The 22,948-nt window shown below is 37.5% G+C and overlaps 1 protein-coding gene and 1 long non-coding RNA gene across 2 annotated transcripts in view; one reads left to right on the top strand and one right to left on the bottom strand.

The window, feature by feature from the left end:
- Window positions 1-22,948, top strand: part of KLHL1 (kelch like family member 1) — a 462,919-nt gene that overhangs the window by 405,966 nt on the left and 34,005 nt on the right. The window contains exon 8 of the mRNA XM_077155842.1: window positions 10,187-10,349. Coding sequence (XP_077011957.1) covers window positions 10,187-10,349 — 163 coding nt within the window. The remainder of the gene's footprint in view (window positions 1-10,186; window positions 10,350-22,948) is intronic.
- Window positions 6,902-22,948, bottom strand: part of LOC143679381 (uncharacterized) — a 29,485-nt gene continuing 13,438 nt past the window's right edge. Inside the window, exons 2-3 of the long non-coding RNA XR_013173702.1 lie at window positions 10,246-10,377; window positions 6,902-7,096 (exon numbers count right to left, since the gene is read on the bottom strand). This is a non-coding gene — a long non-coding RNA (uncharacterized LOC143679381). The remainder of the gene's footprint in view (window positions 7,097-10,245; window positions 10,378-22,948) is intronic.

Raw genomic sequence — 22,948 nt, 5'->3', positions numbered from 1 at the left:
GATTCTCCTTTAGAGGCCTGGAGATGTGATTTAATCAAGAGTGGCTGTTAAGATGGGTTAGGTGATGACATGTCTCCACCATTTGGGTGGGTCTTCATAAGTTTCTGGAGTCCTATAAAAGAAGAAACATTTTGGAGAATGAAAGAGATTCAGAGAGAGCAGAGCAGAACAACATAGCCATGAGAAGCAGAGTCCACCAGCCAGTGACCTTTGGAGATGAAGAAGGAACATGTCTCCGAGGAGCTTCATGAAGCAGGAAGCCAGAAGAAGAAGCTAGCAGATGACGCCATGCTCGCCATGTGCCCTTCCACATAAGAAAAACCCAGAACTTCATCGGCCTTCTTGACCAAGATATCTTTCCCCAGATGCCTGAGATTGGACATTTCTATAGACTTGGTTAATTGGGACATATTCTCGGTCTTAGAACTGTAAACTAGCAACTTATTGAATTCCATTTTTTAAAAGCCATTCCGTTTCTGGTATATTGCGTTTCATCAGTTAGAAAACTAGAAAAGTGACTATTTTGGGTCTCCTGGAATTAATGTTACTTCTGAGCCAGTGTCCAGTAATCTCCCAAATTTCTGACCACCTCCTTTCCCTTATGCATAGTTACCCTGGTAAAGGCTATAGTTCTCTGTGGGGAAGGCTTGGAGGAAAATTAACAGTAAAAATTTTGGCAATGTAAGAGGGTCCTTCACCAAGAATACCTGGCCTTCCTTTCATTCAGTGGGCTCTGGGCCTTTAAACTGTCTCAAATCTGGGAATTTATTTAAGGGCTGTGACTCTATTTTTGTAATTTGAGTTATACTTTTGTTCACTTGACTTAGAACTCTTCTGCTTATACAGATCAAGCAAGAGTTATTTGACATTCCATCTATTTTACTTCTATGTACCCCATGATCTACTAACCAAGGCCACAAGTCTCTGCAAGTCTTTTGACTGCTGCTTTGAGTCTACTCTCCATTATGGCAGACAACCCCCCCTGGTCTATGGTGATTAACTGTTTTCATGTGACTTCTACCCACTTGGGATCTAATCATTCTCATTATGTTTGTGTTTAAGGATTCCATCTCACTGACAGAAGTTCCCACAGTAATATCTGACGTACACAGAAGGGAGACTACAGAGCTCTTCAAACACAATAAAGCTAGTCTCACAGTAATTCTCTAAAGCCCTGGTAAAAGGTGTGCCCCCTGGACATTCCTGGGCTGTGGGAGCAGGTCTTCCATATTAAATCCACTCTAATATTCCAGTATCTCTAAGTCTTTGGACCCCCTCATCTACATCATAATCAGGCAGTTCTGGCATTTCAAAAGGTAGCCACCTTTTGATCCATGTTTCAGTCAACCATCAAAACAAACTGTTAATACCCTTTCTAACCATTTGAGCTACAACATTGAATGCAGAATCTCTGCTTAGTCAGCCCATATCAATAAATTCAGCCTGATCCAACTTTATATTCCTTCCTTTATTATCATACATTCTTAATATTCATTCCCATATATTCTAGTTTGCTAGCTGCTGGAATGTGATATACCAGAAACAGAAAGACTTTTAAAAGGGGGAATTTATTAAGTTGCTAATTTACAGTTCTAAGCCCATGAAAATGTCCAAATTAAAACAAGGCTATAAAAATGTCCAATCTAAGTCATCAGGGAAAGATATCTTGGTTCAAGAAGGCAGATGACATTCAGAGTTTCTCTCTCACCTGGAAAGGTACAAGGCAAACATTGTCACCTCTGCTAGCTTTTTCTCCAGGCTTCTAGTTTCATGGAGCTCCCCTGGGGGCATTTTCCTTCTTCATCTCCAAAGGCCTCTGGCTATGTGGGTTCTCATGGCTGTAGAGCTTTTAAAAAATAAAAAATTAAAAAAAAAAAAATTTTGTTAACATTTAACAAAATGTTTCCTCTGTTAAAGGATTCCAGTAAACTAATCAAGACCCACCTGGAATGGGTGTCATGTCTCCCTCTAATCAAAAGTCATTAAACACAATCGGGTGTCACATCTCTGTGGTGATAACAAAATCAAGTTTCCAACCTATGGTACTGAATAGAAATGAAAAGAAATGGCTGCCTTTTCAAGATTGGATCAAGATCAAAACATTGCTTTTCTGGGGTGCATAATTCTTTGAAACTGACATGCCATACATGTTCCCATAATTTCTGTCTATATAAATTGCAAGCACACGCAGTTCTTTTGGAGAAGACTATAACTCCTCATGGGTCACACTTCGTAGTTCATCTTCAGAGTCTGTTTTGACTTTAATCTAGTTTTAGATTATGAGATAAAGATGGGCGGTAGGGATGGGTCATGAAAGGTATTAGAACTGTCCTTCAAGCCAATTACCTCAGGGCCTTCATCTAGTAAAACAGGATTAAATTATCCAGACAGAAGAATGAGTGTTGTTTCCCCAGTGGAGGCAGTTACATATTTAGTAAGTACTGAAGGGTTAATTTCTTAAAATGGAGGTTGGATTGCAGACACGTTAGGGCAAATTGGAGGTTGGGAAGCTATTTCCTCAAGGCAGGCTGGAGTTTGGGTATCTGTTTCCCAGTCTATTCTTGAGATTGGATAGCTGTTTCCTCAGGACAGGCTGCAGTTGTTTGCTTAGGGCAGACCATTGCAGGTCTATCTATCAAAGACTCAGTAGAATCTAAGGATTCCATGTGGCCACTACCATTATTATCAACCCATGTGATGTCCCCATCCCAAGTTTCAGGATCCCATTCTGTTCCAATCAAAGCCCACACTGGAACAGCAGACAGACACCCAGCAAGGTTGGGAATTTAGTTTATGTGATAAATCTGCTACTCACACAATGAGACCCTGGGTGTTGTTGTCAAAAATCATAAGTCTGTGACCACAGGAAATAGGATTTTCTTTCAGGGCATATATAGAAACTTTTACATCTTTAATACAGCATTTAAATTGCAAATCTGAAGCCTTCAGCTCATCCCTTTTTTCATAACTGCACCCAGTGGATCTAAGAACAACCAGTCAACATCATTATACCAACTCCACAAAACTATACTAAGGTATAAAAAACACTGTAACTGAGAGCCTTGCCTTGTAAAATAGTATGATTAGGGGAAACAAATGGTGATATTTTATGCATCTGTATTGCCATCTCATTCCATGGACGATCAATGCCATCTTGACTATTGGAAATAGAGTCATCAGTGCCTTTGAATCTAATCAGAGTATAAAACCAATTGCAAAAACCTATTTTTATGCTCGAGCTTCAAGTAACTCTCTAGCCTCCCATGGAATGTTCATCCACTGTCTTCATTTAAATGGAACTATTAATTAATAACTGTCAATCACCAATGTCCCCCAAAGTGACAACTACTTACTTCTAAAATTCTCTATAACTATCCCCTCTCTGTTCTATTTTGTATCTCTATTGTTGTAATACATCTAAAAAGGACCTGCCCATCTGTGACAACTGTTTGGAACAGCTGAATTTAGCTAATTACTAAAGGGGGCATTCTGGACACCAGAACTCCTGATTCAACAGCACATCAGTACATAGGATGGCTGTCCACATTTAGGTGTGACCGAAACATCATTATATGACAAAATAAATGAACAGGGGGAGAAAAACAACTCTAAATGAGCCAAAGCATACTTGCCTTACCCCAAATGCTATTGTTTTCTCATTTCTCAACATTGCAAGATGTAAGCCTATAATCTCCCATTTCCACGTTCAGGGAATTATGTGGAAGAGGTGGTAGATAGATTTTAAGAGTGGTGGAATAGGGGAGATTGTAACATAGTGTTTTTGCATTTTCCAATATCCCAACCCTTCCAACATTGTCAGCAATTTTGCGCATTCCTACATGTACTCTCTCAACTCTGAAAATACCAAAATTTTTTCTCTTACCCTACCTTTAAGATTAAAAGGATTTAACTCTTTCCGGTGTTGGGGGGTTGAAGCAAGATAAAATAGGACAATTGTAGTCCCTGTTTTTGTATTCAGCTGTGAAAGAGTCAACAGACAAGTTCCTTGTCTCTCATCTAGCTCCAAAGGAACTAATACAAAGCTACAAACTTCCTGGGAAATAATTTCCCTAAAGCTTCAAACCATTGAAACCCCCCAAACTTGCAAAATTCTGGGCCCAAAGCAAACACTTTAGTTAATGATAGGAAGTATAGGTTCACAAAGATTGTTAATCATTTTCGCAAAGACAAATTTTAGGTCACAACAAACCACTAATTCTGCCAGTTATCTCCTCCTTGAGCAAAGAAAACACCTAGTATTCAAAAGTTACTATGAAAAACTGCTACCTACAAAACTTTCCTATAAAACAAACTAGCCCACTCACTGGTGTGTGTCCATCCCTTGGGCACATCTGCATTAATCTCTCTAATGTGTACTCCCTCTTTTTGATAGTTCTCTTTTAAATAAATTTTACTACTTATTCCTAAAACAACAAAGACAAGAACAAAAATCCATCTTTAAGATTCTGTTTCTCAAGAACCACTCCTGATACCACGCTGTATTGATCAGGATTCTCTAGAGAAACAAAACCAACAGGAGTGATCTGTAAATATGAGGTTTTTAAAAAATGTGTCATGCAACTGTGGGGATGAATTAGTCCATATTCCATAGGGCAGACCATGAGCTGGGAACAACGATGAAGGCCTTTGATGAATTCCCCAGGAAAGGCTGGCTGGCTGAAGTAAGAGATGAAAGTTCTCTATTCTGACTGCTGAAATTTTCACCTCCCCCTTAAAAGTCTTCAACTGATTGGATTACATCCAACCAACCAGATCCAGATCCAACTAATTATATTAAATCCAAACCACTGTGTTGAGTCAAACTGATTGGATTCTCTCATTGTGGAAGACACTCCCCTTGGCTGATCATAGATGTAATCAATCATAGATGCCACCAATTGATTGATGATTTAAGTCTCCAAAATGTCCTCATGTTAATAGTTATGTCAGTGCTTCCCTGATCAGACAATTGGGTACCATCAACTGGCCAAGTTGACATATGAACCTAACCATCACAATATTGGAATTGCTTAACTTTGACCTTTGTTATCTTTTTACCTGACAATTAGGGCTGGTTTGTTTCTTCTATACAGCTATCCTGAAGCAAAATATGCATAAAAATTCAGATAAATATTTACTACAGAATTCTCAAGAGGAATAATATATGCAAGAATATGTAGCTTTAAAATATACAAATACTTATATTATTGGAAAATGTACATTTTTGTTAATACAATATATATATGTTTAATGGTGAATAAAGGAAGACACACCTTTCGATAGCTCAGGTGGTCAAGTGGAGAACTGTAGACAGGCCATCTGTGAAATAAAACAAAAAAGAGAAATAAAAACATAGAAATTATATTGGAAGATATGCATCTGGTATTATGTTCTGTGACATAATTGAATATATTGAAAATTCAAAATAATATACAGATAAGCTACGAGAATTAATAACAAAATTAGCAAGGTTACTAGATACATAATCAAAATGCAAAACATTATTTATTTCTATTTCTCAGTAAGAAAAAATAGAAAATGGCATAAAATCAAGCCATAAGGAATAAATCTAATGACAGGTGTATAAACTTTGGTAAAAATTAAAAAATAATGGGTAACGCTAAGAAGTCCTAAATAAAGTTAAGGTGTGTACCATGTTTTATATTAGAAGATTCCGTTTGCAAATATAGTAATTCTCCTCAAACACCCTATAGATTCAATGTACTACCATTTAAAATTCTGTGATGAAATTGGAGAAAATTTTTGGGAAGTTGCAAAGGAAATTCTGAAATTCACATGTGTGGTAGTTAGATTCAGTTGTCAAATTGGCCAGGTGAAGGCACCTTGTTTTGTTGCTGCGGACATGAGCCAATGATACGTGAACCTCATCTGTTGCTAATTACATCTGCAGTCAGCTAGGAGGCGGGCCTGCTGCAATGAATCATGTTTGACTTAATTAGCTGGATGCTTAAATGAGAGAGAGCTCACCTAGCACAGCCCAAGCAGCTCAGCATACCTCATATCAGCACTTGCAGCTCAGCCCAGGCCTTTGGAGATGAAGAAAGAAATCATCCCGGGGAAAGTTGTTGGAACCCAGAGGCCTGGAGAGAAGGCCAACAGAGACCATCCTGTGCCTTCGCACATAAGAAACAAACTCAGTTGAAAGTTAGCTGCCTTTCCTCTGAAGAACTAACAAAACAAATTCTCTTTTGAAAAAAGCCAATCTGTCTCTGGTGTATTGCATTCTGGCAACTAGCAAACTAGAACACACATGGGAAACCAAAAAGATATTAATTTTAATATTTACCTTATTTTCCCTTATGGTAAGTGCTTTTGTATCTTGTTTAAGAAATATTTTATACCAATAATATGAAATAATAATCACATGTTACTTTCTAGAAGATTTGTTTAATTTTCAAATCAAGGTCTGAGTTCCATCAGATTGATTTTTGTGTATTGGTCAAGGTCTGTTTTAATCAATGTGGATATTAACTCAATCAACATCATTTTTTAAGAAATGGAAAAAGAAATCCTTTCCCTATTGCACTGTTGGGACTTTTTCTTTTCATAAATCAGGTGGATCTAATTTCTATCCATCAATAGATACCTCTAAGAGAGTAAAAATTCAAGCGATACAGTGAGGGGAGATATCTACAATATAAATTTTAACAAGGGACTTAGATCCAGAATATAAGGAACTACTACAAATTGGTAAGAATTAAAAATTGCAATTAAACTATGGGGACAGGAGGGTTGTTGTGGCAGCCAAGGTTTTCTAGGGAAGAAGACACAACAGGATATATAAGATATGCAGAATATGTGTATGTGTACACACGCACACACACACATATATACATTAAAGGATTTATTTTAAAGAATTGGCACGTGTTATTGTAAGGACTAGAAGTTTCAAGATCTGTAGAGCAGGAGGGCAGGATGGAAATTCCAGAAAGAAAAATGCTGCAATGTTGATTCTGAAATCCACAGGGGAGGCCAGCAGGCTGGAAATTCTGAGAATGAGTTGATGTGGTAGACTTAAGACAGAATTTCTTCTTTTTTTTCTGGAACTCTCAGATTTTTGCTGTCAGGCATCCAGCTGAAATGACACCCATCCACGTTATTGATGAAAATGCCTCTACTTTAAAGTCAATTGCTTGTAGATGCTAATCACATCTCAAACTACTTCCACAGCTATATCTGGACCAGAGTTTGATCAAATAACTAGACACCATCATCTAGGCAAATTGACACAAAAAATTAACTATCATAAATTTCCACAAGCACTTCATAAAGGGGGACATGCAAACGGCAGACGTGAAAAAAGTGCTCAACAATACTATTCAGTTGCCAAATGAAAAATAACACAAAGTGGATATAGAATTACTCACTCATCAGAATGACTATTAAACATCGTTCACAAAATTTCAACCTAAGTGTATTCTACAATATTGCAAATTCAAAATCTAGGTGACAGGGATTCATATTGCATCAAAAGAAGGTAATTTCAGTTTTATTTTTCATACCCCCAAACTGAAAAAAAATGCAAATTTTCATCATCTACTCAATGGAGCTATACAAGTTGCATGTTCACTAACTTAATATATTCAATGAAAAAGAACAAATGACTGTCCCACCTAAAAATCTGGATGAATGCTACGAATAAAACTTTGAAAGAAAAAAGATGCAAAAAGAACACAGACAATCTCTTTTATATGAAGGTTAAAACAGGAAAAACTTATGTAAGGAAATAAATTAGGAAGATAGTTGCCTTTCAGGAGGGTGTGTGAACTGGGAGGTCACGTGAGGGGTGTTTCTGCAGTGGAAGCAATGAAAGTGCTGGGTACGTGATGATATTCATATGATAAAATATCCTCAAACTAAATACTTACGATTTTGCATATTATGTATGTTATACTGTAGGAGAAAAAACATTTTTAAATGTCCAGCAACCTACAATAATTTTCAAAATAAGTCACAGATTCATATTTTTTGGATGTAATTAATTAGTATCTGGAATGAATTAAATATTTATACAATTAAGCTCTGGACATATTTTCACAGCCAACAGTAACCTCCATCCTTCTAAATCCAATGGAAATTTGTATTTTATCACTCAGAAGTATGTGACTGAATGATGACCCCTTTCTCCTAGTTTTCAGCTACCCAAAACTTCTGGTTTTCTTTCCACCTGTCTGGCCATTTCTTTGATCTCATTTGTTCTCTCTGCTTGTAACCAGTTTTGGAAAGACTCAGGAGTGTATTCTGGTTTTATAAACTTCTCTCTTTATAGTGTTTTCCTGAATGATCTTACCCATTGTTTTGGCTTTAAATACTATATAATTGCTGATTACTCTAGAATTTATATAGGTAGCTCAAACAGACTCATATTAAATGACCTTTTTAATAGCCCTGTTTAGATGTCTAATAGTCCCCTCAAATATGATATATCCAAAATGGAATTCTTAAAAATTTCCCCCAAACCAATTTCTCCTCAAATCTCTTTTTTTCCTAACATTAACCCCATAGTTTAATCAATTTTTCCTTTCTATTCATATACCCAAAACCAATCCATTGGTAAGGTCCAAAAGCAAGTCCTCCAGAACATATCTCAAGTACTTCTACACTTCCCTGTCTCCAGTGAAACCTACCACCTTCTCTCTTTTAGTTAATTGCAATTTCCTTCTAATAAGTTTCCAAAAGCCCCCTAAACCCATTCTGTTTGCTGCAAAACAATCAGAAAAAATATTATAGCAAGGCATTTCCTTCTTATTGATAAACACTTCAGTGACTTCCTATGTTGTTAGAATAAAACCCAAATTCATTAACATGAACTATAGTATCTTGATGGTCTGGCCCTTGCTGATGGATGCCATATCTTAAAGAAGAAAGACACTTTCTTCTTTAAGTGTCTAAGAAGCCACTAAAAAATGATCTACACAATCCAAAGCATATAACTAATCCTAAAATCTTTTATGTATTCAACTAATACTCATTAAAAAGTGATTCTAGGTGGCCATGGTGGCGCAGTGACAGAGTTCTCGCCTGCCATGCCAGAGACCTGGGTTCAATTTCCGGTGCCTGCCCATGCAAAAAAAAAAGAGTGATTCTAACATATTTCTAAAAATTTCAGTGATATTTAGGAAGTATATATACATATATATGTTTTGTATTTAATTGTAATTAAATTATACTTATTGATGTATTAATGATACATGTGAATAACCCCCCATGCTTTTGCTGAAATAAGTTTTTAAATCCAGTGTGTGTGTGTGTGTGTGTGTTTATACAGGAATTGGGCTTGGCCACCCCACAAACATGTCCATGTTCTACCTACTGCTGTTGTTATGAGTAATAAGCTGGCCTGCATCTCAGACTCAGGTTGTCTTATGTCTTCTGTCAAGCTGCATGAATTCGTGACAGCCTGGCAGGTGGGGTAAAATCCTAGAACGTTCAGAGTTCTTGGCAATCGGACTTTGAATTTTAAACCTTCTGTGGGAGGAAAAATTCATTAAAATTTCTCTGCAGATAAAGGTATCACTTCAATCAACATGAACATGATATTTAGAGATGTAGCAACTGTTTAATATGGAAAATTTATGAGGAAGTGAATTAACTGGAAAAGCAGTGCATAAGAATTATATAGATTCCTCATTGATGAATCACTATTAATGTTATTTATTGTTTTTGCTTGTATTTGGTGATTTCAGCTAATAATGTGAAAGAAGGCCATGTTTCCTAAATGCAAGCTTCAAATAATTTTAGTATGAGATTTTTTTCTTTAGGAAATCAAAATACAGAGAATCCTCCCTTGAAATTTGCATAAATACATTACATTGCTTAATAAATGTATTACAAGGTGAACTACAGTATAGAAATGTTCATCAAAAGCAGAAGCCCACATGTATCATCTCTGAGTTTTAAAATTTGCTTCTTCATATAGTCATATACAGTTGAGATAAATAAAGTAGTTTTTAAAGGAAAACATCTAGGTTATGATATTCTTTTTTTGTTCTAAATTTCATATTTATTTTAATGGAAGAATTCATGTAAAAATTATTCTGTGTTGCAGCTGTTTCTTCACAAAGAGGATGCACTGAATGGCTTCATAGTCTTTACTGTTCCTTTTATTAAAAAAAAAAAACTCACTGAAATAAATTGATTCACAACCATTTTTCTAATTTTTTAGGTGTGACCGTCCTTGAAGGCCCTATTTACGCTGTGGGGGGCCATGACGGCTGGAGCTACCTGAACACGGTGGAGAGGTGGGACCCGCAGAGCCAGCAGTGGACATTTGTAGCCAGTATGTCAATTGCCCGCAGCACGGTTGGTGTAGCAGCATTAAATGGCAAGTGAGTAGTAGGTTTTTCTTTTTCGAATCTAAGAAAAAGCAGTCAATGAGTGAATATTCCTCTACAGATAACTTTTAGTAAGCTGGTTAGATAAAAACTTTACAACTATTTTAAGAGTTTGTTGTTTCTCAGTTGAGAATTCAGCACTTTGCACATTTTTTCTGGTTGTCTCTCAGTATGAAACAGAAACCAGAACCCAAAGTTCTTCACATTCATTGTCAAATAAGGAAGCCTCAATACATTTCATGGGAGTTTTGCATGCTAAATTTTGCATATTTGTGTCTTTTCTTTGTTAAAATAATTTGAATGACCTTCCAAAAAGGCTACTAAAAATTTGATGTTCTCTCTCTCATCTCTTTCTCTGTTTATAAATACATAAATCTATCTATATATATATGAATATACCAATCTATCAAAATTTTACAATCTCCATTCCCTTTATCCAAGTCAGGCATTCTCGGTGCCAGCATCATTGATATTTTAGACTTGATAATTCTTTGTTAGGACTTGGGGATTGTACTGAGCGTTGTAGGATGTTTACCAGCATCCAGACCTAAAACTGCAGAAACACAGAAACATACACAAAATTTATTAGTTTATATAAAAGTGCTGGCTTTCTCCCTTTGCTTCACTCATATTTTAATCAGTATTTTTGTTTTTTGGAGATGGGACAAATTAAGGTTATGTAATAAGTGGGCTAGAACTTTCCCATTACAATTTGTGGAGGAGATGTTCAAAATTTCCTTTGCCCTGCCATGTAATATTACAGAAATTATGTGCTATTTTCCAGGCCTTTTTTGACTCTCAGATTTATTGTGGAAAGATAGGTCTTGTCAGTCCAACCAGTTTTTGCCATTAGGATTTAGTAACTTAAGGTTATACATAATTCTCAAAATGAATCATGTGCTGAAAAAAATCTCTCTTTTCAGTAATAGTAGTTGTAGTAGAGATAAACAGTAGTAGTAGAGGTGGAAGTATTTTCCAGGAAGAGTGTGTTGTTATAATTTCTTAGATTTTATATCTAAAAGGGTCTTTCCTATGTTTAACACATTAGCTGCAAATTGGCTTGAATAGCTTAATATCACAGCTTTCTACCTTCAAAATTCAGTAGATATTATGTAATTTATCTGGCATTTTTTTCTGAGGGAAAAGTTTAAGTCCAGTGATTTTTCATCCTTTATGTTATTTAAAAACCCAAATTTTATTTTTTATAGATTTTTCATTTTTGTATCAGCTAGGGTCCCATTAAGAGACAAATCACACCAAGCATTTACTATTTAACCTGGCCATTTAATATAAACAATGATGAAGTAGGTATAAAAATTAACTAGCTAACCAAAATGTCAATAAAGGAATCCTATATCATAAACATATCAACTAAGGGAAATAATTGCCAACTCTGGGACTGGGGAATGAAGAGAAGGGATTGGAGTTATGAAAATTTAGAAGCTTGGGAGAGGCATCCTTGCAGCTGAAGCTCAGGCCCCCATGACTGCTCAACTGCACAGCTGGTACTCATATCTCTGAGGATGGAAGAGAGGTTACTGGCCTGGGACCCAGACAACTGAGGAAGCAGTGTCAGTCTGCTCTGAATGACCTCAATGAAGCAGATTCTTCAAGTGTTAGAAAGAGCTGCAAACCAGATGTAACTGGTGCTAGAGAACAAATGGTTGATATTGGGGTGAGGAAGAAAGGATGAGGTGACACCTAGGAATAGGAAGCAAACAAGAAAGGACAAGGTTTTCTCCTCTTTCAATCTTACAGTTTCTTTCTAGCATCCCTCTAATGTCACATTCTAAGAGGGAAACTGCTGCCAAAGCAAATTGTGGCTAGTGGAGTTTCACATCCTACCTCAAGAAGTACAGTTATAGAAGGAAGAACGTGGAACTGAGAAAAAATAATTTAATAATTGACACATATTTCTTAAAATTCGAAACCTTAACCAGAATGCTATATTGTCTACTTTTCATTCTTTTAACTTAATACTTAGAGATTTATTTTAACAATCTTAAGCATATATTCCTTCTGCTTAGGACAGTTTTTAATCTGTTGAGACTTCAAAAAATATATATGCCCTGTTCCCCTTATTCTAGTCCCCTGGTTTGGGATATAGGTTTTGGTATGTATCTGTTAGTGTTCTGTGTGGATTTGATCACTGTTTCCTTCTCCACAATTTTCTTTTCCCTCAATGTTTTATTTCTTTTCCTTTTAATTTGGGAATTTATTCTTCTACATTACAGGTTAATTATTGCCAGTTGCTTTATAATCTTTATTATTTCCAATAAAGATTCATATTTTTAATCCATTTTAATTTCCCTTAAATAATATCCGTATTTCAGGTACCTCTCTTTTTTTATCTATTGTATAATCATGTTACTTTAATTTATAGTGTTATCATCTCATCTTAAAAATCTTTTGTATCAACAAATGCATGTTTCTTTGAATTTTATTGAGAACACAATTTGCTTTTTTTTCTACAAAACAGGATTTTCAAAATTTACATCTATTCTGCTTAAACAATAGTGTGTTCTTGTGCTATGAAAAAAAATGTTACCCATGCATTGCTTTGCTCTCTTTCATTTTTCTGTGTATTTCTCCTTGTGAGTTACCCTGTCTCAGAGTGTTTGAGTCCCTTAATTTCTCCAATGGTACATCTAATTGCACTGAAAATCCTACTGTTTCAATTTGCTAAAACTGTTGGAATGCAATTTATATCAAAGTGAATTGACTTTTACAAAGGGGATTTATCAAGTTACAAGTTTTAATTCGAGGGCCATGAACGTGTCCAAATTAAGTCATCAACAAGAGGATACATTTGCTAAAGGAAGGCCAATTGCAACCAGGTTTCTCTGTCACATGCAAAGGCACATGTTGATGTCTGCTGGCCCTTCTCTTCTGAGTTGGTTTCAAAATAGCTCCCTCAGCTCCTTTAGGTCCTTCTGGCTTCACTGGGGCACTTTCTTTCTTCAAGCATCTATGCTTTCTCCAAAAATTCTCCCTCTTACTGGACCCCAGTTAGCAGATTAAGGCCCACCTTGAATGGGTGGGTTCATATTGCCGTGCAAACAACCTAATCGAAAGGTCTGCCCCCACAAGATTGGATTAAAAGAACATGGTTTTTTGGGGGGTGCATAACAGTTTCAAACCAGCACACCTACTCTCAAATTTTTGCTGAAAGTTTAATTAATCTCAATTTCATTATTTCAGAAAGTTATTAGATGAGAGAGACAAAGTGGACAACACTCATGGAAAGCATTGCTACCTGTCAATTAGTTTCTGCTTTTGGTTTCTATAAGGCTATTTTTTTTTTGAAGCATAATTTTCTCTATCAAATCACACTAATATCACACTTTATATCAAACAATTTTTGTAAGCATTCATGGTGAATTTCTTTTAGCTGTTGTTAGTGAGACAAACTCAGAATCCTGCTGGGTTTGAAAAACTGATGTTTATAAATGAAAAGAAGTTTAAATGATATATACCCTATTGATCTCATAGAAACAGGGTGTGTATTAGCTAGGGTTCTCTAGAGAAATAGAATCTTCAGGAAATATCAGTAGATATAAAATTTATAAAAGTGTCTCATATAACCATGGGAATTTAGAATCCAAGGTCTATAGGGCAGGCTGCAAGCTGTTAACTCCAATAAAGGTCCTAAATGAACTCTCAGGAGAGGCTGTCTGGGCATCAGTGGGAATGGAAGAGTCCAAAACCCATAGGGCAAGCTGTGAAGCCAGTGACTCTGATGAAGGGTGTGGATGAACTCCACAGGAGAGGCTCACCAGCTGAAGCGGGAAGAGAGACTGTCTTTTCTGAATCCTCTTAAAAGCCTTCTGGCCATTAGATTCAGCATCACTTATCTCAGAAGACACTCCCCTCAGTTGATTACAAACACAATTAGCTGTGGATGCAACCAACGTAATTATGATTTAAGTCTGTGAAATGTCCTCATAGCAACAGACAGGCCAGCGCTTGTCCAACCAGATGACCAGGCACCACCCCCTTGCCAAACTGACACATGAACCTGATGATGAGAGTTCTAAATAAAAAGTTGTTAGGGGTGATCTTCTGGTAACTTTCTGGGGATGCTGTCATTTTTTAGGAAAGGAAATTGAAACTTGGCCTTGTTACTAATTGCAGTCTGTTCCCATCTGCAAGTTATCTAAAAGAAATTTCTTAAAGTTGTTTCTGTATGAATGTGGTACATCACATCTCCACCCTCCTTTAATGCTGTTTTATATTGTTATAACTTTTAATAGAAATTGTAGAAAAATTAGTCTGTGCCAATTATCTTATTTTGTAAAGAATGTATATGCAATTAATGTCACTTTTGATGATCATATTTATCTTTTCTTTTAAAACAGAAGCAATTTTTCCTTAAGCATTAAAGTAGTATTTTTCTAAAGAGAAAAAAAAGTCACTTAATTTAGAAATTAATAATCAAATTTTTCATTCTTCTATTTTCAATATTTATAAAAACTGTCCTGGAACTATTTCTATTCATAGATGGTAAAAATATATAATAATACAAGGCATGTTTTTCTTTGATGAAAATTTGCACAATTCCTATACAGGAAAAAGCAGTCATTTTTTTTGCTGCTTACTTTTTAAAACATTCTTATACAAGTTACTGTCCATCTGCTTATTTAGTGACCACTTACATTGATTCTCATAGATTCATTCTTACATTTTTTGTGTCCTCACCTTTTATTATCTTACTCATTTACTATACGATTCTGTAATAAGAAATGGAATTAAATTGAATATATTGAAGTTGATTACATTACCTACGTTATTCTAGGTTCTTTTTCGGATAATGACCTTGCCTTATAGCTTTCTGGTCCTTCCTTATGACTTTACTTTGAAACTTCTTAATATATGTGTGTTTTATTATAAATATTCTCCAAACTTCATTATAAGTATATGGGATAAAACTCTAATGAATAAGATACTTAAATAATAGTTCTGTAGCAAATTTTCACATGTTGCTATGTCTGCATTATCTATCCAGCTTCTTCTAATGTACCTTTTAAGGGCTATACATGTACATAATTCATTATTATCTTGCTTTCCTTGTCTTTGTAATTGCTGGTCACCTAGATTATATATTATTTCAAGAAATCTTTGTTTTTTTGCTCTAATATCAAATTTAATGTTTTTATTTTTAAAGTTGTTTGCTCTTTAAGTACATTTTCTCAAATGTAATCCTATATTATAAAAACATGTTGAATTATTTAATTTTTACTTCAAATAATCTTTCTCTTAGGTGGGCCACGGTGGCTCAGCAGGCAGAGTTCTCACCTGCCATGCCGGAGACCCGGGTTCAGTTTCCAGTGCCTACCTATGTAAAAAAAAATAAATTAAAAAAAATAATAATATTTCTCTTTTAAATCAGAATAGTAGAGCTTCATTTAGGTACCCCCTAAATCCTGGTATAATTTAAAATACCTAAAATTTATGCAGTTTGATGACTGTGTATTATCAGCTAGATTATTGTCGTATTACTTGGAGACAAATATAATCAATAATAAGTGACCTTTCACTCCAGATCCAGAGCAGAAAATTAGTTCACCATCAGCCTTTGACAGTTGTTTATTTTATTTCCCACCTCTACAGAGGTGATTCCCCCACCCCTTGTTTTATTTTCACAAATCACTAATGTGTCATTCTACCCTGGTTGTTGCTTCTCTGATTATTATTTTGAATAATAATCCCAATTAAGACTAATAAATACCAGTAATCAGTTCTCTTGCATTTAGGTTATTCATGACACCATTTGATGTAAAGATAAAAAAAAATTGGCTCATTGCTTAAAATTAATGAGTATATTCTGATAGATCAAGAACAAAATTATATCAATTTCATGATACATTTTGGTAGGTTTTACAATAAGACAAATTAAGTTAAGGGTGGGGTATGGCCTCTTACTCGCACAGATGCAAATACCTGGTGGGAAAAAAGAAGTACAGGAAAACAGTGAATGGGCATTGTGGAGTGGTGGTTGACCATATAAAATCTCAGCTGCCCAAAATAATGTATATATTAGTGATTCTTTTTGTTTCCGCAGTTCTCCTTGCCTTTGACTGATATTTTTAAACTGTAGGCTGCAGTTAAGCTTTTCAAAATTTTTCCTTCATTTCCTGAGTTAGCACATAGAGAATTGGTAATACTTGAACACCTCCATAAGTAGGTTTGAATTTTTATAAATTTATCATACTGCCAGTAGATAATCTGCAAAAGAAACTAAAACAAGTGAATTTGTTTTGTGATTCACCATGTCAAAACTGATTCATTGATTCGTTCAAAACTTCACGTTAATATCCACAGAGCAGTTGCAATTTTCGCTCAGCCTTAAGCTTATATGGCTGAAAATATCATGAGAACAGGAGTTAATGTCTATCATTTTCTCCATTCTGTCCCAGTATTAAGCACAGTGGTTTAAACATCAAAGCCCTTCACTTGCACGGTACCTTCCAATGCCCTATGTTTCCTATATATGTTCCTATCTTTGTATTCAAAGTTTCGTATTTTTTCTTAGATGACCCCCAAAATTGTATAAGCTGCATTCTGTCTTTGAATCACAGATAAAAAGCAAGAAATTACCTGTTTTCTGATCCTCTCTGTAGGTTACTAATGGGGTCAGAAGGTTTGTAATATGCTTTTGGAGGGAATGGTTTTTAATTTGGGACTTGATAGATTTATCAGATATCAGAAAAGTGGGAAGCATTCCAATGTGAAGAAACAATGTGTGTCAAGGTTCTGAGTATCAAATACAAATACAAAGAAGAAGTATTATGTTTGACTGTAACATAATGGAGAAAAAGCCCCAGAAGCCTAGAAAAAAAGATGGGTTTCTGGTCATATAGGAACTTGGCCAAGGTAAGGGAATCATATAAGGTTTAATAAGGGAAGTTGCATGGTTGTTTTTTGACTTTATAAAGATTATTTTTCTTGAAGAATAGTTTGTAATAGTTCAAGGAAATTATACTGTTTGAATCCATAATAAACTTGCTAAAATACATTCCCAGTAATTCAAAGGGACTGCTTTATAAATCACGCCTCAAAATTAGAATGCATATGACCAACAGATAATGTGTTAACCCCCCTATTTGAGCATAGCTACTGTCTGACTTCTAGGTCTGTGTATTAGTTAGCGTTCTCTAGAGAAACAGAATTGGAAAGAAATATCTGTAGATACAAAATTTATAAAACTGTCTCACATAACCATGGGAATGTAGAGGCCAAAATCCATAAGGCAGGCTGTGAAGCTGAGAATGCTGTTGAAGGGTCTGGATGAACTCCATGAGAGAGGCTTGCCAGCTGAAGCAAGAAGAGAGCCTGTCTCTTTTGAATCCTCCTTAAAAGGGTTCCAGTGATTAGATTAAACATCACTCATTATAGAAGACACTCCCTGTGTTAGTTAGATTCAGTTGTCAGCTTGACCAGGTGAGCATACCTAGTCTTGTTGCTGCGGACATAAGCCAATGGTACAAGAACCTCATCTGTTGCTAATTACATCTGCAGTTGGCTAGGAGGTGTGCCTGCTGCAATGAGTGATGTTTGACTTAATTGGCTGGTGCCTAAATGAGAAATTGCAACGTAGCACAGCTAAGCAGCTTGGCATTCCTCATCTCAGCACTTGCAGCTCAGCCCAGGCCTTTGGAGATGCAGAAAGAAGTCACCCTGGGGAAAGTTGTTGGAACCTAGGGGCCTGGAAAGAAGACCATCAGAGACCATCCTGTGCCTTCCACTTAAGAAAGAACCTCAGTGGAAAGTTTGCTGCCTTTCCTCTGAAGAACCAACAAAATAAATCCCCTTTTATTAAAAGCCAATCCGTCTCTGGTGTGTTGCATTCCAGCAGCTAGCAAACTAGAACACTCCCTTTGGCTGATTGCAAATGCAGTCAGCTGTGGATGCAGCCACTGTGATCATGATTTAATTCTATGAAATGTCCTCAGAGCAACAGACATGCCAGCACTTGCCCAACCAAATGGGCAGCACCAACTGGCCAAGTTGACACATGAACCTGACCATGACAGTTCACACCTTATCAACTTGGCAACTATACACATCACCTTTAACCATACATAATCTCTAAATAGAAAAAAAAGGCATTTTTTTCTCACCTAATAAAACTCAACTATCCCACGTACAACTGGAAACACATTAAATCTCCCCAGAATAGGGTGCAAGTCCTTGGGTAATATTCATTCTTAAACTTGATATCTTACAACTTAAATACTATAACATGAGCAAAACAGCATTACAGTCTTTGTTTCTGTAATTAATCACATGGTCATAGTTCATATGGATCACTATCTTCTTCTACTACCCATTCTATCTTCCCTTTACCCTCAGCAAGCGCTTCAGCTGGCTGTGGTTCTCTGCCTGGTGGGGTGACCCAAACCTTCATTCCTGAAGTTTCAGAGCCATTGATAGTCCTGCCTAGATTGGGTTGTTGCAGTTTTTCATTGATTTTAATCATGGGCATGGTAGTACTAAGAAACTTTCCTAAGAGATCTCCTGTATTTAAGGAAAACTCTTCTTTACCTTCATTGTGGAGTTGCAGTCCTAGTTCCCCCTAATAGTCAGGGTCAATCACCCCAGCCAGTAAAGTAATTCCCTTCTTGGATTTTTGATACAGGGGCACGAACAGACCAAAGAAACCAGGTGGCAACCTTAGATTCTAGTTCAATGAAATCATTGTTGTTTCTCCTGGTGGAAGCATTCCTCCTTCTGGAAATAAAACCTATAGACCAGCAGAGCTCAAGGTCGCAGGGACAGGAAGCAAAAATTTTCCTAGTGGATCACTAGGGATAATAATAAATGGTGCCACTCCCATTTCCACCCTTTGTTTCCTGGATCCATGAATCCTGGCTATGGGAGAAACAGCACCATATACTGGATGCTAATTCAGAGCATACACACTTTCCTGGAGAATATTACCCCAGCCCTGCAAGGTATTGCCATCTAGTTGGCACCATAACTGAGTTTTCAAAAGGACAATCCACCATTCTGTCCATCCAGCTGTTTCTGGATGCTGTGGAACATGGCAAGACCAGAGAATTCCATGAGAGTGTGCCCATGCCCACACTTCATTTGCTGTGAAGTGTATTGCTTGATCAGAAGCAATGCTGTGTGGAATACCATGATGATGGAAAAGGCATTCTGTAAGTCCATTGATAGAGTTTTGACAGAAGCATTGAATTCAGGGAAAGCAAACCCATATCCAGAATATGTATCTATTCTAGTTAGAACAAATTGCTGCCCCTTCCATGAAGGGAGTGGTGGTCTAATATAATCAGCCTGCCACCATGTAGCCAGCTGGTTACCTCAGGGAATTGTGCTATATTGGGGGCTGAGAGGGGATCTTTAGTACTGGTGGATTGGGCACTCAGCAGTGGCTGTAGCCAGGTCACACTTGGTGAGGGGAAGTCCATGTTGCTGAGCCCATGCATAACCTCCATCCCTACCACCATGACCACTTTGATCATGAGCCCATTGGGCAATGACAGGAATTGCTGGAGAAAGAGGCTAACTGCTATCCACAGAACAGGTCATTTTATCCCCTTGATTATTAAAACCTTCCTCTGCTGAAGTCACCCTCTGGTGTGCATTCACACGGAACACAAATATCTTCATGTTTTTAGCCTACTCAGAAATGTCTATCCATATAAGTCTTTCTCAGACCTCTTTCTCACCAATTTTCCATTTATGGTCTTTCCAAGTTCCTGGCTGTTCTGGTTTGCTAGCTGCTGGAATGCAATATACCAGAAACAGAATGGCTTTTAAAAGGAAAAAGGGGGGATTTAATGGGTTGCTAATTTACAGTTCTAAGGCTGAGAAATGTTCCAATTAAAACAATTCTATAGAAATGTCCAGTCAAAGACATCCAGGGAAAGATACCTTGGTTTAAGAAGGCCAATGAAGTTCAGGGTTTCTCTCTCAAGTGGAAGGGCATGTGGCAAACACAGTCAGAGTTTCTCTCTCATCTGGAAAGGCATATGGTGAGTGCAGTCAAGGTCCTGCTCTCATCTGGAAGAGCACATGGCAAACATGGCATCATCTGCTAGCTTCTTCTCCTGGCTTCCTGTTTCATGAAGCTCCTCGGGAGACATTTTCCCTTCTTCATCTCCAAAGGTCACTGGCCAGTAGACTCTGCTTCTTGTGGCTATGTCATTCTGCTCTGCTCTCTCTGAGTCTCTTTCATTCTCCAAAATGTTCCCTCTTTTATAGGACTTCAGAAACTAATCAATACTCACCCAAATGGGTGGAAACATGTCATCACCTAATCCAGCTTAAGAACCACTCATGATTAAATCACATCTCCAGGGAGATGATCTGATTACAGATTCAAACATACAGTATTGAATAGGGTTTATTCTGTATTTATGAAATGGGATTTTGATTAAAACATGGCCTTTCTAGGGGACATACATCCTTTCAAACCAGCACACTGACCATCCAGCCAAGCCATTAGAAGCCATGAGTCAGTATACAAACGCACTTCTGGCCAGTTCTCCTTCCAAGCAAAATGAACAACCATGTGCACTGCTCAAGGTTCTTCCCACTGGGAGGACTTCCCCTCACCACTGTCCTTCAGGGACATCCCAGAAAGGGGTTGTAGCGTTGCAGCTCTACACTTTTGGGTGGTACCTGGATATCATGCTGAAGCATCTGTAAAACAGGCCTGAGTTTTCTCTTCTTCAGTTAATTCACTATAAGGAACTCCCCAAGAGAGCATAGCTCTGGTCTGGGAAAGAGAAGGTAATGTGGCAGAAGTGTACACCATGGGCATTTGGGCCACTTCCTCATGAAACTTACTTGTGCCTTCGGGACCTGCTCTGGCCCTATCTCGGATATACTGTTTTCATTTTATGATGGAGTGCTGCTGTGCACACCCAACTTTATACTTGGTAGGTCAGACAACCTACAGCTCATGATAGGCAAGCTCAGGTCTTACAGTAACTTGGTGGCCCATGATTAAGCGTTCAATCTCTACTAAGGCCCAGTAGCAGGCCAAAAGCTGTTTCTCAAAAGAAGAATAGTTATCTGCAACAGATTGTAAGGATTTTCTCCAAAATCCTAAGTGTCTTCATTGTAATTCTCCTATAGGGGCCTGCCAAAGGCTCCAGTTAGCATCTTTATTTGCCACTGATACTTCCAGCACCATTGGATCTGTTGGATCATATGGCCCAAATGACAGAGCAGCTTGTACAGCAGCCTGGACCTGTCACAGAGCCTCCTCTTGTTCAGGTCCCCACTCAAAATTAGCAGCTTTTCTGGTCACTCGTTAAATGGGCCAGAGTAGCATACCCAAATGAGGAATATGTTGTCGCCAAAATCCAAAGAGACCAGCTAGGAATTGTGCCTCTTCTTTGGTTGTAGGAGGGGCCAGATGCAGCAACTTATCCTTCACCTTAGAAAGGACATCTCAACATGCCCCACAGCACTGGATACTTAGAAATTTCACTGAGGTGGAAGGCCCCTGTGTTTTTGTTGGATTTATCTCCCATCCTCTGACACACAAATGCCTTACCAATAAGTCTAGAGTAGTTGCTACTTCCTGTTCACTAGATCCAGTCAACATAATATGATCAATATAGTGGACCAGTGTGATGTCTTGTGGAAGGGAGAAATGACCAAGATCCCTTCAGACAAGATTATGACATAGGGCTGGAGAGTTGATATGTCCCTAAGGTAGGTCAGTGAAAGTATATTGCCAAACTTGCCAGCTGAAAGCAAACTGTTTCTGGTGGTCCTTATTAATAGCTACTGATAAAAAAGCATTTGCCAGGTCAATAGTGGCATACTAGGTACCAGGGGATGTATTGATTTGCTCAAATGATAATACCATATCTGGAACAGCAGCTGCAATTGAAGTTACCACCTGGCTGAGCTTACAAAAATCCACTGTCATCCTCCAAGACCCATCTGTTTTCTACAAAGACCAAATGGGAGAATTGAATGGAGGTTTGGTGGGACTCACCACCCCTGCATCCTTCAAGTCCTTAAGCGTGGCAGTAATCTCTGTAATCCCTCTAGGAATCTGGTATTGCTTCTGGTTTACTATTTTGCTAGGTAGGGGTAGTTCTAATGGCTTCTGCTTGGCTTTTCTTACCATAATAACCCTCACTCCATGAGTTAGAGAGCCAATATGTGGATTCTGCCTGTTCCTCTGTATGTCTATTTCAATTATGCATTCTGGAACTGGGGAAATAACTACAGAATGGGTCCAGGGACCAACTGGGCCCACTGTGAGATAGACCTGAGCTAAAACTCCATTGATCACTTGACCTCCATAAGCCCTCTGACTGGTGGACCAGAGTGATGTTTTGGGTCCCCTGAAATTAATATCACTTCTGAACCAGTGTGTAATAATCCCTGAAATATCTGATCATTTCCTTTTCCCCAATGCACAGTTACCCTGGTAAAGGACCATCAGTCTCCTTGGGGAAGGCTTGGAGTAAGATTAGCAGTATAAATTTGTGGCAGTGTAACAGAGTGCTCCCCCAAAGGGATCTGGCTTCCCCCTCATTTAAGAGGCTCAGGGTCTGTAAACTGTCTCAAGTCTGGAAATGATTAAGGGGCCATGACTC

Source organism: Tamandua tetradactyla, chromosome 4 (assembly GCF_023851605.1).
Source record: "Tamandua tetradactyla isolate mTamTet1 chromosome 4, mTamTet1.pri, whole genome shotgun sequence".
NCBI lineage: Eukaryota > Metazoa > Chordata > Mammalia > Pilosa > Myrmecophagidae > Tamandua > Tamandua tetradactyla.
The sequence above is the reverse complement of the archived record's forward strand: the minus strand, read 5'-3'. Positions and strand labels throughout refer to the sequence as shown.